The sequence below is a fragment of the Natator depressus genome, chromosome 10 (genome assembly GCF_965152275.1).
Source record: "Natator depressus isolate rNatDep1 chromosome 10, rNatDep2.hap1, whole genome shotgun sequence".
Taxonomy (NCBI): domain Eukaryota; kingdom Metazoa; phylum Chordata; order Testudines; family Cheloniidae; genus Natator; species Natator depressus.
In genome coordinates, this window is record NC_134243.1 from 37,409,725 (window position 1) to 37,428,355 (window position 18,631).

The window sequence follows — 18,631 nt, forward strand, 5'->3', positions numbered from 1 at the left end:
AGAGGAGGAGAGCTAGAATCAGACAGCTGCATCCCTCTGTGATCTGATCGGACCTCCAATCCTATCTACCATTGTACGATGCCACTGCTACTCCAGCCCTGCCCGCCACCCAGCTGTGCCAGTTCACCTTCAGCTTGGCCCCTCTGAAGTAGTCTTGCAGTGTGCAAAACTGAAAGAGACCATGCCTTTTCAGAAAGCAGTGTGAAGGACTGTACGCTCAGGCCTGCTAGGAAATGCCTCATTGAGGAGGGAGAGAAGCGGCCGCGGGACTCTTGATCTGCTAACCTGGAACCTACGTACATGACATTTCTGGAGGAGGGCAACCACAACTTCTAGTGAAGATGTGGGTCTTCAGCCACATTCACAGTGGGGCTGAGGCAGTGCTCCATGGAAAGGAAGCCGGGACCAGATACCCAATAGGGTGCACTAACAGCTTCTAATGGGACACTTTGGAGTAGGGCTCCTCATTAGTGTAGCCACATGCTTCTCTTTCCCCAATCAGCAGCATTCACTTCTGCAAGCAAGACTCCTGGGCAGGGCACAGACTGGGCTGGCCATCTGAGCAACAGTCGAGCAGGGTGGGCCTAGCAGTGGAGCAGATACAGAACACCAGGCTCCTCTCAGTTCCAGCTTTGCCTCCGCCTCGCTGTTATTCATTACTCTGCTACTTACCCCAGAAATGCTGCCATCAGGACAGTAAATGTTAAATCAATCTGCCCCTCAGCCTTGTATGTTTTTCCCCATGTTACCTCTGTATCCTGCCATTTGAGTCCTGGCAGAGATCAGCGTCCACTCAGAGTCATTAAGAGCAGGTGGCTATGCCGCTTACAGCTTTGTCCCAAGGAAGCATGACAAGCCAGCCAGAATGTGTTGTGGTGATCCATCCTGGTGTCCATGGCAACCTGATGGCTCATTCACTGGATGGGCTAGTGCCTACGGACTGGGCGCATCTTAGGGTACTTACATGTGCGCTGTGGCTCATAGAGGCTGCCATGACAGATGGGTTCGCCCTGGGAGGCTGGCTGGCCGGCTGCACTCCCACCAAGAAGGGCAGGACAGTCGTTGAGTCAGATGGACTGTGCCCGTTGTGAATGGTTGCCTGGTCAATGTCGGAGAATTACAAGCATCAGCCAAGCACAGGATTCAAGATACCTTATTACACTGCAAGTGAGCCTAGAGCTCACGAGCACCTGTTAGAGCCTCAGTCATGCAGACTAGTGTCCAAGTGTGGCTCAGTTCTGACCTGCAGCTTCGTTCTTGGGTTCTCCCCTCCCCTAAGCTCTACCAATGCATCTCGCTGCCACCCTGCAGCACCTCCTGCAATCCTTGTCTCTCTCCTCCCTGCTCAGCTCTGCTGCTGCCCCTCAGTCCTCCTCTTTCCTCTCCAGCACAGACTTCAGAATGAACAGAAGCTACCACCTGGGCCAGGGTCTGGAGCAATTGTGGGGACCAAACCTGTTCTTTAGAAGTCCAGAGAGCATGGGTCTCTGGTCCGGCTGGCAGTGCTCAACCCAAAAACTCATTTCTGTCCTGCTCTCCTTTTCTACATGTGGCACAGGTGTCGCCAGTTGCCGTGCAGCATGAGTCTGGGGCCACCAGTAAGAAAGTCCTTGTCACGGTGTCGAAAGTGGGGGGAGTGCAGCTGCGGAAGCTTCCACCCACGCTACCGGTGGAGCCTGCGGGTCGGAGAGTACCTAGGATGCCTGCCCTCAAAGGACTTTCCCCTGCATGGGATAGGGCAGCCTTTCCCCCTCTGGTAAGCAGGGATAACTGAGGCACAGAGAAGTGAAGTGATTTGTCCAAGGCCATGCAGAGCCACAAACAGACCTCAAGGATCCTGAGTGGGCAAAAATCCAATCTGCTGAGGCAAAGGGGGAGGGGAGCCTTGGGCCCAAGTCACTAAGTCCATCGGCCTCCCATTGCATTTGCCAGACTGCATGAGGACAGCTGCAGTCCCCCCAAGCTGTCCCCATGTCCCCCGCACCTAACTCTATGGAGCAGGTCACTTGAGAGGGCACCTCATAGAAGCCCAGGATCTCCTTGTCCCTCCTGTGCACTGGAGCCTGGGTTCCCCACAGAGCCTTCTCCAGTTGGGGATGGGGGGAGCGTTACCAGCCCTTTCAGGCCAATTTAACTGTAACCTGATGGGTCGCTGCCTGAGCGGATCCCCAGTCTTGCTGGGCTGGAGAAGGGGTTTCTAGCCACAGGACAGCCAGTCTACCTCTCCCAGCCCCATACCTTTTTCTGGAGGTGGATAGCCCTGTCCACAATCTTCTTCTTCACAATTAAGGCTGGATTCCTGGCAGGTGGCAAGAACATCCTGCCCCTGCTGTTCAGCTGCTGCTGCACCATGGCTGGTGGGAGTGGAGCCGGGTGGCTACCCGCAGCTGAGGTCCGAATCCCAGAGCAGTCATCACCTGGATGGACAGACAGAGTAACCAGAGGGAGAAGCACCTTCAAATGAGACCCTTGAATTGAGTGCCAGCCTTTCCCAGCCCCACAGGGGAGTGAGACCCCTCCATCTATAGGGACTAAGTCCTTCCAGCTCCACCATGCACCTTCCCCCAACCTCAGCTATGCTCCAGGGCCTAAGAGTCCTGCCCAGCCTGCCTGGGTTTGGAAAACAGGAATATGAGCAGAGACCCTTGGTACTGCTCGGCAACTCACCAGGCTGCTTAGAGAAGTGGAGAGGCCTATCCAAGACTAATGGACAACGAATGAGAAAGCCAGGCCTTACTGTTAATAGGGGATAGCTGTGCCACTGGAGACGGGCCCATGGGCACTGCAGGCACCTTCCCAAACTGCTCACTATCCTTGCACAGCGACGTGACACTGATTATTTTGATGGTGTCCTTGCAGTCTTGGTTGTCATTGAGGTGTGGCTCCTTGCAGCTCATGGTGGCTCTTCCGGGGAGTGCTGGGGGCCTGGGACCTGGCTGCCTGCTGCCCCTGGGCTCTGCCTGCTTGTTCTGTTCAGTCTCATTTTCCTGCAGCAAGTTCCAGAGCTGCTCGTCCTCCCAGCCAGCCCGGTTGATGGCCGTTCTCCTACTCCCACGGCCTCCGGCTGGTTGGAGATGGGAGGCTCCTGGAGGCTGTGCCGGCTCCACATTCTTACGCTTGAGGAACAGGTAGACAGCCTGCGGGGTCACCCGGATGTTGTCCAGCTCTAGGACCTTCTTGATTTTGCGGAAGCTCAGCCCAGCTTTGCGCAGCTCCACTATCCGCTTCTTGGCATGGTCGTCCAAGCGGCCCATCGCTCGATCGGCAGGACAAGGGGCATGGATCAAAGCCCCTCCCAATCTGCTTTTTTGTGCTAGTGTTCTGTAGCTACATCCTTAGTTGGGACTCCTGCTAGCACAGCCAGCTGGGCCATGTTCCTCCCACGAGGACCCGAGTGACATTACTCCCGTCCCAGAAGCCAGTTAAGGAGACAAGGTACTTGGTGGGTAGTAACAGAGCTAGTATCCGTGACACAAGAGGGCATGCCGTGCAAGTGAAGAGGTTAAGCCTCTGCTAGTTTTGTGTCCCAGGGCTGCCTACAGTAGCCATGGCCCTTTCTGGAGTTACCACAGCTCCAGACCGATAGCAGCTGTGGGATGCTGTCCTGGTCATCAGAGACATAGAATGATCCACTCGTTTCAGGCTTGCAACTCCTTGCGGGAGAGGAACAGGAAGGAAGTGGCACTGCAGTGGAGTGTCTCCCTTGTCAAAGTGGAAAGAGATTCAACTTCCAGCCCGTTGGAATGAGAGTGGCAGCCCACATGTTCTGGGCCAGTCATGCCGAGTGGGGAAGTGGCAGGCTAAATCCAACTTGCTAGTGTTCCAGCTGGAGGGCTGGCATATGTCTCACGTACCAAACTGTGGATCAACTCCCCTGGGCTCAGGTAGCTGTCTTCAGCCTATAAGCAGAAGAAGAAAAAAGGGGTGGGGTGGAGTCAGGACCCTTGTGCAGCCTCTTCTCTGAAAGCTGTTGTTTAAACAAAAAAGATCCTCTAAGCTCCTTTACAAACAGCAAGGAATGTTTCCCATCCACTAGGAAGCCCCTGTGCTATTTATCAGGTGTCAAGTCACTATTAAAAATTGTTTGTGCTATCCCAGGACCTTAACAAGGGCAATTGGCCTGGGCAGCCCAGGGTCTGTCATATCAGATGGGACTCGGTCACCCCTTTGGTATTGAGTATGTGAACGCCCTTTTTGGGGGTTAGGTGGAGAGAAGACAGTAGGGGACCCTGCTAACTGCTGGGATGCCAGCCAGGAGCTGTTGTGACAGAGTTTAGGTTTCGGTTCTTGAGTGCACGTGGTACCCTACTTGCTGGAACTAGGCAGTTCAGAAATCAGTCAAATTCCACCCCAACAGCTGTGGCTCAAACCCTAACCAATGTTTTTGCAGCTGCTTACATTAATCATTGGTATGGAACTGCCCTGGCTCAGACAAGTACAGTCAGCAGAACCCCTAGCTTCTAGTTGCCTGGCTCTCCTCTCATCAGACTCCAGTAAATCTCAGTACTACCACTGCCAGCTGACAGGCTTCCGTATGGAAGGTATGGCAGGGTCATTCAGGCAGGTCACAGCAGAGAGGCAGGGTCACACTGGAGCTCTGTAACCCTTTTCCTTTAAGCCACAAGACACCTTCAGTGAGCAAATCATCACTGTGTGCTGCTTCAGAGCCTTCCCTTTAGGTTATCAAGCTGTTCAGTTCTTCACCTTTGGAAAAAAACCCAAAAACATACAATTAACTAATTGTCGACTGTAGTAGAGAAGATCTCAGATGCATGTAAGTTCAAAGGCAAGTTGTGACATTCTGTACCTTGGGGGAGTGTACTGTAACCCCCATATTCCTCACTTTCATATAATAGTGATCTTACATATAAAGCATGCCTTGTAAGGTGTCAGGGTTCCTTCCCCACTCTGAACTCTAGCGTACAGATGTGGGGGACCCACATGAAAGACCCCCTATGCTTATTCTTACCAGCTTAGGTTAAAAACTTCCCCCAGGTACAAACTTTGCCTTGTCCTTGAACAGTATGCTGCCACCACCAAGCGTTTTAAACAAAGAACAGGGAAAGAGACCACTTGGAGATGTCTTCCCCCAAAATATCCCCCCCAAGCCCTACACCCCCTTTCCTGGGGAAGAATTGATAATAATCCTCACCAATTTGTACAGGTGGACACAGACCCAAACCCTTGGATCTTAAGAACAATGAAAAATCAGTCAGGTTCTTAAAAGAAGAATTTTAATTAAAGAAAAGGTAAAAGAATCACCTCTGTAAAATCAGGATGGAAAATACATTACAGGGTATTCAGATTCAAAATACAGAGGATCCCCCTCTGGGCAAAACCTTAAAGTTACAGAAAACAGGAATAAACCTCCCTCTTAACACAAGGAAAATTCACATAAAACAAAAGATAAACTAATCCGCCTTGCCTGGCTTACCTATACTGCTTGCAATATTGGAGACTTGGATTAGGATGGGTTGGAGAAGATGGATTTCTGTCTGGCCTCTCTCAGTCCAAAGAGAACAAGAGCACAAACAAAACCCTTCCCCCCACCAAGATTTGAAAGTATTTTGTCTCCTTATTGGTCCTTTGGGTCAGGTGCCAGCCAGGTTAGCTGAGCTTCTTAACCCTTTACAGGTAACAGGATGTTGCCTCTGGCCAGGAGGGATTTTATAGCACTGTATACAGAAAGGTGGTTACCCTTCCCTTTATATTTATGACATATGGTATCAGAGGAAAGGTCATGATCTGCTGAAAGTCATTTATCTATCCATATATGCATATCATTACTGCATATGAAGTTATGAGAATTGTAAAGTATGGTTGTCATTAAGGGTATGTCTACACTACCCACGTTACAGCGCAGCCACAGCAGCGTTGCCGCAGCACTGCTGTGACATGGGCAGTGTAGACACGCTTTATCGCTGGGGGAGAGCTCTCCCAGAGATTTAAAAAACAAAAAACAAAAAAACACCCCTAACGAGCTGTGGTAGCTTTATCGCTGTGAGCATGGCTCCTGGCGATAAAGCGCTGTCTATACTGGTGCTTTTCAGCGCTCAAAATTTTGTTGCTCAGGGGGGTGTTTTTTCACACCCCTGAACAACAAAAGTTTTAGTGCTGAAAGTGGCAGTGCAGACACAGCCTAAAACATGCTATAAATTGTGGGAATGAGCCAGCTATTAGCTCCCCAGAGGCAACAGCAAAGAAAGTAACCAACGCCCAGGCGGGGTGTGAAACAGCCCATCAACAGCCATTTCCCAGCAAGGGAGCTACAATGCAACGACTCACCTGCAGGAGGCCCCACCAGGGGAATTGCTCAGCCTTGCTGGGAGAGAATCAGCTGTGTCCCACAGACATGCCTCGACTTGTGTTCTACAAGCACATGGACTGAGAGTAAAAAACAGAAAGTGGACACATACTGGGCCCGTCTCCGGCCCCCACCTACGCTGCAAGCAACCAAGACACTGAGAAGACAAGACTCCAATAGAGGAGACTGGCCCAGGTTTAAAGGACAAACCTGTATATTAAGGACCTCAATATCCAGAGGGGTGAGAAAAAACTGCTTAAACTAATTGCTGCCCAGTCTAATAGGGTTGAGAGTTTAGACTGCGTGCTTATTTTATTTTATTTTGGTAACCACTCTGACTTGTTATGCTTTGACTTATAATCACTTAAAATCTACCTTTATAGTTAATAAATTTGTTTGTTTATTCTACCTGAAGCAGTGCATTTGGTTTGAAGTGTGTCAGAGGCTCCCCTTGTGATAACAAGCTTGGTATATATCAATTTCTTTGTTAAATTGACGAACTCATATAAGCTTGCAGCATCCAGCGGGCATAACTGGACACTGCAAGATGGAGGTTCCCAGGGTTGTGTCTGGAACCAGAAGTATTGGCTCGTGTCATTCGCTTGCAAGTAGCTGGGAGCAGCTTACATGCCAGAGGCTGTGCGTGAACAGCCCAGGAGTGGGGGTTCTCACAGCAGAGCAGGGTAAGCCTGGCTCCCAGAGTCAAGAATTGGAGTGGCGTAGCAGATCACCGGTCCAGATAACACCAGAGGGGAATGTCACACAAGTGTAGATCTTCCATATACCCATCATAACAGTCTCAGGCAGGGACTCTAGAGGTAATACCCAAAACAGCAGAATAAACCATCACAAGTGAAGGAGAAGAGGAAATACTCTAGCAAGGGGCTCACCTACAGAGGCAGTGTGAGGTGAAATTGGGTGCAGAGGAATCCCCAAGTCACCAGTATTGAGTGCCCTCAAATTAAGAGTGCAAGGCTTGGATTTTTATCTGAGCAGGGGTTGATTAAGACTATACTGGACCAAAGCACCACCAAAGCTTTGTATGCTCTATCTCAAGCTCGTCAAGAAAGATACCCCACAATTAAATTGCACTGCCCCCACCACCAAGATAGCCATACAACTCCCAGACGCTGCCCATCTCCCCTGCACATCCCTCCTCCAGCTCCCATCTTGGTGAGACCCAAGGTTGTTGTAAGAAGCTCCCTACATCCAGCTTCTCCTTTCAGAATGATTAAAAAGTCCACTATCCTCAATGGACATATTTCCACTGGACTTCAGTGGGCCTTGGCTCAGGGTGCTGCTGGGACAGGGGCCAGTTGCACAACATGCTGCTCGCTGCTCTGAGGGTCCTCCTCAGACCACAGGGCCAAGATCCTACGAATCTGAGACTCCCACCTGAATCCTCCCCATCTCCCACATGTGGGCCGCAAAACCAGACTGCTGAGGCTATGAGGTCAGATGCACTGGCATGGGGAAGGGGAGAAAAGGAATGAGGGGTGCGTGCACTCACATGTGCACTGCTATCACAATTAACAGTAGTAGCAGGCAGCCAGTTTTGCCTTCCCTGCGACCTGGCTATTCTCCCAGTGTTATCTGGGCCAGCTAGTTGCCCGCGGGGAACTCTGATAAGATCAACTGCTGTTATTTTGTTTTAAAAGTAAAAAGAAAAGGAGTACTTGTGGCACCTTAGAGACTAACCAGTTTATTTGAGCATGAGCTTTCGTGAGCTACAGCTCACTTCATCGGATGCATAGCATATCGTGGAAACTGCAGAAGACATTATATACACACAGAGACCATGAAACAAAACTTCCTCCCACCCCACTGTCCTGCTGCTAACAGCTTATCTAAAGTGATCATCAAGGAAGGCCATTTCCAGCACAAATCAAGGTTTTCTCACTCTTTCCCCCCCCCCCCCCAACACACACACAGACACACATACAAACTCACTCTCCTGCTGGTAATAGCCCATCCCTCTTTGAAACCTCTCTTTATAATGTGCATGATAATCAAGGTGGGTCATTTCCAGCACTAATCCAGGTTTTCTCACCCCCCCCCCCACACACACACACCCCCCTCCAAAAACCACACACACAAACTCACTCTCCTGCTGGCAATAGCTCATCTTACAATAATCCAAGTTTAACCAGAACGTCTTGGGGGGGGGGGGGGGTTTGTAGGAAAAAAACAAGGGGAGATAGGCTACCTTGCATAATGACTTAGCCACTCCCAGTCTCTATTCAAGCCCAAATTAATAGTATCCAATTTGCAAATGAATTCCAATTCAGCAGTTTCTCGCTGGAGTCTGGATTTGAAGTTTTTTTGCTGTAAGATAGCGACCCTCATGTCTGTGATTGCGTGACCAGAGAGATTGAAGTGTTCTCCAACTGGTTTATGAATGTTATAATTCTTAACATCTGATTTGTGTCCATTTATTCTTTTACGTAGAGACTGTCTAGTTTGACCAATGTACATGGCAGAGGGGCATTGCTGGCACATGATGGCATATATCACATTGGTGGATGTGCAGGTGAACGAGCCTCTGATAGTGTGGCTGATGTTGTTAGGCCCTGTGATGGTGTTCTCTGAATAGATATGTGGGCACAGTTGGCAACGGGCTTTGTTGCAAGGATAGGTTCCTGGGTTAGTGGTTCTGTTGTGTGGTATGTGGTTGTTGGTGAGTATTCGCTTCAGGTTGGGGGGCTGTCTGTAGGCAAGGACTGGCCTTTCTCCCAAGATTTGTGAGAGTGTTGGGTCATCCTTCAGGATAGGTTGTAGATCCTTAATAATGCGTTGGAGGGGTTTTAGTTGGGGGCTGAAGGTGACGGCTAGTGGCGTTCTGTTATTTTCTTTGTTAGGCCTGTCCTGTAGTAGGTGACTTCTGGGAACTCTTCTGGCTCTATCAATCTGTTTCTTCACTTCCGCAGGTGGGTATTGTAGTTGTAAGAATGCGTGATAGAGATCTTGTAGGTGTTTGTCTCTGTCTGAGGGGTTGGAGCAAATGCGGTTGTATCGCAGAGCTTGGCTGTAGACGATGGATCGTGTGGTGTGGTCAGGGTGAAAGCTGGAGGCATGTAGGTAGGAATAGCGGTCAGTAGGTTTCCGGTATAGGGTGGTGTTGATGTGACCATCGTTTATTAGCACTGTAGTGTCCAGGAAATGGATCTCATGTGTGGACTGGACCAGGCTGAGGTTGATGGTGGGATGGAAATTGTTGAAATCATGGTGGAATTCCTCAAGGGCTTCTTTTCCATGGGTCCAGATGATGAAGATGTCATCAATATAGCGCAAGTAAAGTAGGGGCGTTAGGGGACGAGAGCTGAGGAAGCGTTGTTCTAAATCAGCCATAAAAATGTTGGCATACTGTGGGGCCATGCGGGTACCCATAGCAGTGCCGCTGATCTGAAGGTATACATTGTCCCCAAATGTAAAATAGTTATGGGTAAGGACAAAGTCACAAAGTTCAGCCACCAGGTCAGCCGTGACATTATCGGGGATAGTGTTCTTGATGGCTTGTAGTCCATCTTTGTGTGGAATGTTGGTGTAGAGGGCTTCTACATCCATAGTGGCCAGGATGGTGTTATCAGGAAGATCACCAATGGATTGTAGTTTCCTCAGGAAGTCAGTGGTGTCTCGAAGGTAGCTGGGAGTGCTGGTAGCGTAGGGCCTGAGGAGTGAGTCTACATAGCCGGACAATCCTGCTGTCAGGGTGCCAATGCCTGAGATGATGGGGCGTCCAGGATTTCCAGGTTTATGGATCTTGGGTAGTAGACAGAATATCCCAGGTCGGGGTTCCAGGGGTGTGTCTGTGCGGATTTGATCTTGCGCTTTTTCAGGAAGTTTCTTGAGCAAATGCTGTAGATGCTTTTGGTAACTCTCAGTGGGATCAGAGGGTAATGGCTTGTAGAAAGTGGTGTTGGAGAGCTGCCGAGCAGCCTCTTGTTCATATTCCGACCTATTCATGATGACAACAGCACCTCCTTTGTCAGCCTTTTTGATTATAATGTCACGGCTAACCTGGTGGCTGAACTTTGTGACTTTGTCCTTACCCATAACTATTTTACATTTGGGGACAATGTATACCTTCAGATCAGCGGCACTGCTATGGGTACCCGCATGGCCCCACAGTATGCCAACATTTTTATGGCTGATTTAGAACAACGCTTCCTCAGCTCTCGTCCCCTAACGCCCCTACTTTACTTGCGCTATATTGATGACATCTTCATCATCTGGACCCATGGAAAAGAAGCCCTTGAGGAATTCCACCATGATTTCAACAATTTCCATCCCACCATCAACCTCAGCCTGGTCCAGTCCACACAAGAGATCCATTTCCTGGACACTACAGTGCTAATAAACGATGGTCACATCAACACCACCCTATACCGGAAACCTACTGACCGCTATTCCTACCTACATGCCTCCAGCTTTCACCCTGACCACACCACACGATCCATCGTCTACAGCCAAGCTCTGCGATACAACCGCATTTGCTCCAACCCCTCAGACAGAGACAAACACCTACAAGATCTCTATCACGCATTCTTACAACTACAATACCCACCTGCGGAAGTGAAGAAACAGATTGATAGAGCCAGAAGAGTTCCCAGAAGTCACCTACTACAGGACAGGCCTAACAAAGAAAATAACAGAACGCCACTAGCCGTCACCTTCAGCCCCCAACTAAAACCCCTCCAACGCATTATTAAGGATCTACAACCTATCCTGAAGGATGACCCAACACTCTCACAAATCTTGGGAGAAAGGCCAGTCCTTGCCTACAGACAGCCCCCCAACCTGAAGCGAATACTCACCAACAACCACATACCACACAACAGAACCACTAACCCAGGAACCTATCCTTGCAACAAAGCCCGTTGCCAACTGTGCCCACATATCTATTCAGAGAACACCATCACAGGGCCTAACAACATCAGCCACACTATCGGAGGCTCGTTCACCTGCACATCCACCAATGTGATATATGCCATCATGTGCCAGCAATGCCCCTCTGCCATGTACATTGGTCAAACTGGACAGTCTCTACGTAAAAATAAATGGACACAAATCAGATGTTAAGAATTATAACATTCATAAACCAGTCGGAGAACACTTCAATCTCTCTGGTCACGCAATCACAGACATGAGGGTCGCTATCTTACAGCAAAAAAACTTCAAATCCAGACTCCAGCGAGAAACTGCTGAATTGGAATTCATTTGCAAATTGGATACTATTAATTTGGGCTTGAATAGAGACTGGGAGTGGCTAAGTCATTATGCAAGGTAGCCTATCTCCCCTTGTTTTTTTCCTACAACCCCCCCCCCCCCCCCAAGACGTTCTGGTTAAACTTGGATTATTGCTGTGCACATTGTAAGATGAGCTATTGCCAGCAGGAGAGTGAGTTTGTGTGTGTGGTTTTTGGAGGGGGGTGTGTGTGGGGGGGGGGGGTGAGAAAACCTGGATTAGTGCTGGAAATGACCCACCTTGATTATCATGCGCATTATAAAGAGAGGTTTCAAAGAGGGATGGGCTATTACCAGCAGGAGAGTGAGTTTGTATGTGTGTCTGTGTGTGTGTTGGGGGGGGGGGGGGGGAAAGAGTGAGAAAACCTTGATTTGTGCTGGAAATGGCCTTCCTTGATGATCACTTTAGATAAGCTGTTAGCAGCAGGACAGTGGGGTGGGAGGAAGTTTTGTTTCATGGTCTCTGTGTGTATATAAAGTCTTCTGCAGTTTCCACGATATGCTATGCATCCGATGAAGTGAGCTGTAGCTCACGAAAGCTCATGCTCAAATAAACTGGTTAGTCTCTAAGGTGCCACAAGTACTCCTTTTCTTTTTTCTTTTTACGAATACAGACTAACACGGCTGTTACTCTGAAACCTGTTTTAAAAGTGTTGTTCTCTAATTTAGCTGCCTTAATGATGGAGAACCCAAGCTCATTATGACAGCCTGGCATCAGGAGCAGGTGGGACATGTGGGAGCAAAGCAAGAAGTGGAGGGGAGAGGGGCAAGGATGGATAAGACCCAGAATTAACGTATTGACACTTTGGTGTTAGCAGCACACAGGGTTTTTTTTTTTAAAAGCATTGGTTTCAGAGTCATTTCCATCATCCCTCCTCCCCCCAGCATTTTTGTAGCACTACTCGGCTTAGAGCAGTGGTTCTCAAAACTTGTGTACTGGTGACCCCTTTCACATAGCAAGCCACTGAGTGTGACCCCCCTTATACATTAAAAACACTTCTTTATATATTTAACACCATTACAAATGCTGGAGGCAAAGCAGGGTTTGGGGTGAAGGCTGACAGCTCGCAACCCCCCCATGTAATAACCTCACAATCCCCTGAGGGGTCCCGACCCCCAGTTTGAGAACCCCTGGCTTAGAGGGCATGCCTGGTTTTCTCCTAACAAGAGATATTAGCAAGCTTCTTCATTATCGTGGACATTTCTAAGGCAACCACTTTAAGTGGCAGCCACAAAGTGAACATCAGCTCTTTTCATGAGCTGTGGCCAGACTGGCATATGTGTTTATTAATGCAGATCCTTTGGTCTGCCAAGAAGGCACAGCGATTATTGCAAACTATCCAGGGAAAGCCACAGGGAGAAATGGAGTCTCCTTGAACCTAATTTCAGAGCAGTCACCATGTCCCTCTGAGTTTTACTCCCTCCTTTGTGAGACCAAGAGAAATAAACTAGATTCAAGAGGTGTAGAATATATTCCAATCTGGAATTGTTTACAACTAAAAACCATCCACACACTGTTGTATGCACTAGGTCCTATTCACTGGAAAGCTGAGGGAAACCAAACGCCCCTCTTTGTACAAGGACTTGCTTACATGCCGTTATTAGCTTCAGACCAGAGAGGGTCAGCCTTTGCCATGCTAGGATCCCTCCCTAGTAACTCGGACCTCCCTGCCCTTTAGCAATATGGGAAGAGCAGAATGGCTGCAAAACTCCCTAACACCAGTTCACACCCCCAAGGTCAATAGCCCCTGCTCTAGATGGGGGAACAGTTACTCTGTTCAAGTATCTTCTAACCAACAAGACCTGAACTCCAGTCACAGAAGTGTGCTCTAGCACCATCTAGTTAACTCCCTTGCTACAGGACTCACACCTCTTACAGTAACTGGAGTCCAAAGACATCTGCCAATCAGCAAGAACTCCCCACAGCAGGATAACTCATGGTCTTGACTAAGCCACTAACAACTCATGCATTGGATTTATCCAGACTCCCTGCATGAACAGGGACAGGGAACAATGAGGAGGAACAGTAGAGTTGGTAATTCCACAGCTTCCTAATTCCTTGGAGAAGCTTCCCACTTTGTACCATCCCACTCAGGGGCCTCTCTCTCTGGTAATTAGTGCACGAGAGTTGCCTGCCTTTACCATTAATTCCACTCCTGTTCAGCCAAATGTACCTGGGTAGGAATCTCTCTCCCCCCAACACATTATGAAGAATTCACTTTGGGGCTAGCTTCAGATGACTCAGGCATTCATTCTTTGGAGACACCTTTGGACTACTCTTGTTTTACCAGCGCCTATAATAAGTAATTGAATCAGCATTTAGATTTCCCATTGACCAGGAAGCTCCAAAGTCATGATCAGTTGGTTGTAGTTTCAAGTGACTTTCTGCTTGTGAAAGCTGCCAACATGACACCCTTGCGGACTGTAGTCCTCTCTGGAAAGAGTGCAGCACAGACAACAGCAGTGCAAGCTCTTTCCATACTGCCCTGTCAATATTCTTCAGGGATGAGGTGAGTGTATGCCTCTAAGGATGAGAGGCTAGGTCATTCTCCGTGGTCCATTTACACCTTAGCCTTTGTACAAAGATTAACAGGACTATAGTAATTGGTTCTGTGATGGTGGTTTATGAATGTGGGCTCTTGTGCACTAGATACTGGACCAAGCCCCACAGATGTCACACAAGCCACTGCAAAGCTGTCAGATGGTAACATTTTTTGGTTCCTTACTAAACTGGGCCAAATTCAGACCAACAAACAGGAGGCGAATGGTTGTAGATCCCATTCTATTCTGGCTAGTTTTAGGTGCACTATACAAATTGCACAGCAAGACTCTGGCTATTTTACTGCTCCTGCTCAGGAGAGGAAAACAGGCTTGCTCTTTCCTCACTAGACAATAACCTAGGTATTTCGAGTCTGTACTTTAACAGCTCTGATCTGCCTTGTTTTCTGTTTAGCCTTTGTTTATAGGGATCCCTCTGCATGCTTCCAGCTTTTCTTTATCAAAAAAGCTGCACATTTGCAAGGGCTGAGTTCTCCACATCATTTTTGCTGACAGAGCTACAGCTGCTCAGGGCACAAAGGTTATGTAACACAACTGACTGAGTTACACATTTATTAAAGAGACCTTTACACTCCTCCACCATGATCCTTCCAGAGGTTCATTAATTTCTTAGCTTTTTTCTTTTTGGAACAGAGAAAATCAACTTTTTAAAAAGAAGGTAGCTTCCCTGACCTGCAGTTTTGAATTTGCTGGAGTTTCCATTAGAAAACTCCCTCTAGTTTGGTTTTGTGGTCCCACTGTTAGAGACAATGCCACTTATTCATGGAGGCTAGGGAAGCATCACTAACTAGTGATTGCATTTACTGTTAAATGTAGGACACCTTGTCTGATGTTAAGCCATGTTTGGATTCCAGTGTTCCCACTCCCCCTGGCATCTGAAACTCATCACGGCCAATGACATACATTGTAATCCAGAAATCAAATATGTTGCTGGAAAACAGGTTTAGTATCATGCAGAAATATACAGAGTCCCTGGAATTGCTGACACAGCTCTCGTTTCCAGAGTAGAAGAACTCCATACAGTTTACACTGCGTGGGTCTTTCAAATCCTACAAAGCAGAGGTCTTGTCTACTTTACATGGATATTAAAGGTCCCATGGCCCTGTTTAACAGCAGAGTTTTGGCACAGTGTATTTGACCAAAACACCCCTCTTTTTCACTTACGAGGCTTTGTAAATAGATAAGGCCTGATCATGCAATCAGGCATGTGCAGGCAGAACCCTATACCCATGCAGAGCCACATTAACAGGCTTTTATGGGGGAAGTAAGGATCCCTGCCACACACATCCATCTGCAAAACTGGGAGCCATATTCTGTAAAGCACTTTGGATCCTTTGATGAAAAGCACCTATAACACTTATAACAGCTTGCCTTTGTGCAAGTTCCAAGTTTCATCCGTCAGAGTAGTTTACTTTATTGCAAGACCTTTTACAGCTGACTGGACATACGCATTTTATGTCAGCACCTATATTTTGTGTTAAAGTCATCTAGCAGCCCTGGTGACCCAAGGAGTTAAATTCCAGATTCCCAGATAGCTATGGGGTACTTATCCAGCTGCAAAGTTTACATCTGGATAAACTTACTTCTCCCTTCTGTATTTACAGCTTCTGATAAATTTATAACACTTTATTCCCCTAGGATACACAAGGCTACTAGTATGATTCTGAGCTCACTACAGCAGTTTGCCACTGGTGTAAATCGTTTTACTTTAGTGGAGTCACTCCCAATTTCCATGGGTGTGAGCGAGGGAAGAATCAGAGCCTACATGTTTCCTCTGAAAACAGAGAGTAGCACTGCAACACGATGGTCTGGCTACCATATACTGCATGCTTTCAGGATGGGCAAGAGGATGATGGCCCTAGCATCAGTTCCCCAAATTAGCGGGGCAGGTATGGGACCTGGCTCAGCTGTTTGGGTGGGGAATTCTTCAGAGCACACCAGCAGCCACTGACATAAGACGGCTATACTGGGTCAGACCAAGGTCCATCTAGCCCAGTATCCTGTCTGCCGACAGTGGCCAATGACAGGTGCCCCAGAAGGAATGAACAGAACAGGTAACACCAAGTGATCCATTCCCTGTCGCTCATTCTCAGCTCCTGGCACAGAGAGGCTAGGGACACCATCCCTGCCCGTCCTGGCTAATAGCCATTGATGGACCTATCCTCCATGAACTTATCTAGTTCTTTTTTGAACCCTGTCATAGTCTTGGCCTTCACAACATCCTCTGGCAAAGAGTTCCACAGACTGACTGTGCGTTGTGAGAAGAAATACCTCCTCCTGTTTGTTTTAAACCTGCTGCCTATTAATTTCATTGGGTGACCCCTAGTTCCTGTGTCATGAGAAGGAGTAAACAACACTTCCTATTTACTTTCTCCACATCAGTCATGATTTTATAGACCTCAATCATATCACCCCTTAGTAGTCTCTTTTCCAAGCTGAAAAGTCCCAGTTTTATTAATCTCTCCTCATACAGAAGCCGGATCAGTGCACTTGGATCTGTAAGGTCTGTCAGGGACAGAAAGGCACATACTAAAAGTATGCAGATTAATCAATAAAAGCTGACTTGCTTGATACAGTAGAGGGCAATTGTGCAAAAGTATCTGAAAGATATGCAGCATGATGAGAATATGCAGTGTTTCCTGAGCTAGTCAAGGGACAAATAGGGGGGCAAAAAGAAGGGGTTAGCACAAGGTGATGAATCTGCTGAGAAACTGCTGGATCCCCATGCCACTTGAACTCCTAAACGTAAGTCATAGCTGCCACCTTTAAGTCTAATTTGAGAGTCACCCTAATGCTTTGGTTATTACAGTTTCACAACCTGTTCATGAGGACGACAGCTAGAACCACACTGTGATCATGACACAGGATTATGGAGAGAGACAGACAGACAGAGAGATACGGGGAGAGATGTTCTTGTACTTAGCCATTTCTCTAGTGACCTTATAGCCTCAGGACATGCTTCTGTAGTGTTTTCTAGCGAACAGGGACCCGCAAACAGGGAAGTTTGAGGAGGAAGACATATCATCACTATGGTTCAGAAGGGTTGCATTGCCAGTGCCAACGCCTCCCCTGTCTCCTCTACCTGCACCTGTATCCAGACAGACAACCTAAACATGGATGCCTCTACCCAGATCCTGGTGTGGATTTGCAGCGATTGTGACCTGCATTTCCCACTCACAGAAAGCCAGGCTGCGGGGACCATCCAGCGTGAAAGGTGCCTGCTGGTGGAATCGCTCAGGAAGCAGGTGGGAGAGCTACAGGAGGAGGTGGCTGGGCCAAGGAGCATCCGTACCCATGAGTAATTCCTTGAGACTATTCATATGGAGACATCCAAGGCTGAGGACGCTACCTAGCTACAGAGGATTGCTGTCTACAGGGGAGGAGGATATGGCTCTGTCACAGGGAGGACACTGGCTGCTAGTTACTTCTGGCATCAGGCAGTTCTCCACCCCTACTCCGAACCCACCCACCATGGTGATGGAAAACCGTTATCCTGCCCTGGCAACTAGCGATGAGGAACCACCCACAAAGGTGGAAGAGGAGAAACCATGAACCCCCAAAGCTGGAAGGATCGCAGCCACCACTCCCAGGAGGAAACATAGGGTAGTGGTGGTTGGTGAATCTCTCCTGAGGGGGACGGAGACACCCAGCTGTCGGCCTGACATGGCATCCCGGGAGGTATGCTGCCTGCAAGGGGCCTGTATCCAAGACATTACGGAGTGATTGTCGAGGATCATCCAACCCTCTGACTACTACCCCATGCTACTCATCCACATGGGCACTAATGATACTGCGAGGTATGACGCTCAGCAGATCAGAAGTGACCACAGGGCCCTGGAAGTAAGGGTGAAAGAGTTGGGAGTAGAGGTGGTGTTCTCTTTGATCCTTCAGTCAAGGGTAAGGGCCCAGGCAGAGACACATGCATCCTGGAGGTGAATGCCTGGCTGTGAAGATGGTGTTGCCAGGAGGGCTTCAGGTTCCTTAACCACAGGATGCTGTTTCAGGAAGAAGGACTGCTAAGCAGAGATGGGGTCCACCTATCGAGGAAGGGAAAGAGCATATTGCATAAAGACCGGCTAACCTAGTGAGTAGGGCTTTACACTAGGTTCGAAGGGACAGGTGACCAAAGCCCACAGGTAAGTCAAAAACATGGAGACCTGGGAGAAGGGTCAGAATTTTTTTTTATGGGGGGAGGGGAGGGGAGAGCATTGGCTGTTATAGCAGGGACAAAGGAGAGACAAGACAGAACTGGGAGGGGAAATTAAACCAGTATCTTAGATGTCTATACTAATGCGAGAAGTATGGGGAATAAGCAGGAAGAACCTGAAATGCTAGTAAATAAACAACTATGACATAGCTGCATCACAGACTTGGTGGGATAATACATATGACTGGAATATTGGTATAGAAGGGTACAGCTTGCTCAGGAAGGACAGGCAGGGAAAAAAGGGAGGAGGTGTTGCTTTATATATTAAAAATGTATATACTTGGATTGAGGTTGAAATGGAAATAGGAGACAGACTT

General features: G+C 48.3%; 1 protein-coding gene across 5 annotated transcripts in view; it reads right to left on the reverse strand.

Annotated features, from left to right (window-relative positions):
• Window positions 1-18,631, reverse strand: part of LOC141995037 (uncharacterized) — a 31,594-nt gene that overhangs the window by 1,247 nt on the left and 11,716 nt on the right. The window contains exons 2-6 of one of the 5 annotated variants that reach the window (XM_074965769.1): window positions 6,286-6,369; window positions 4,399-4,704; window positions 2,738-3,899; window positions 2,239-2,417; window positions 965-1,099 (exon numbers count right to left, since the gene is read on the reverse strand). In XM_074965769.1, coding sequence (XP_074821870.1) covers window positions 965-1,099; window positions 2,239-2,417; window positions 2,738-3,254 — 831 coding nt within the window. In that variant the 5' untranslated portion in view covers window positions 3,255-3,899; window positions 4,399-4,704; window positions 6,286-6,369. Of the gene's footprint in view, window positions 1-964; window positions 1,100-2,238; window positions 2,418-2,737; window positions 3,900-4,398; window positions 4,774-6,285; window positions 6,370-18,631 lie in introns of those variants that run through there. The other 4 variants (XM_074965770.1, XM_074965771.1, XM_074965772.1 and 1 more) reach the window with 4 other exon arrangements.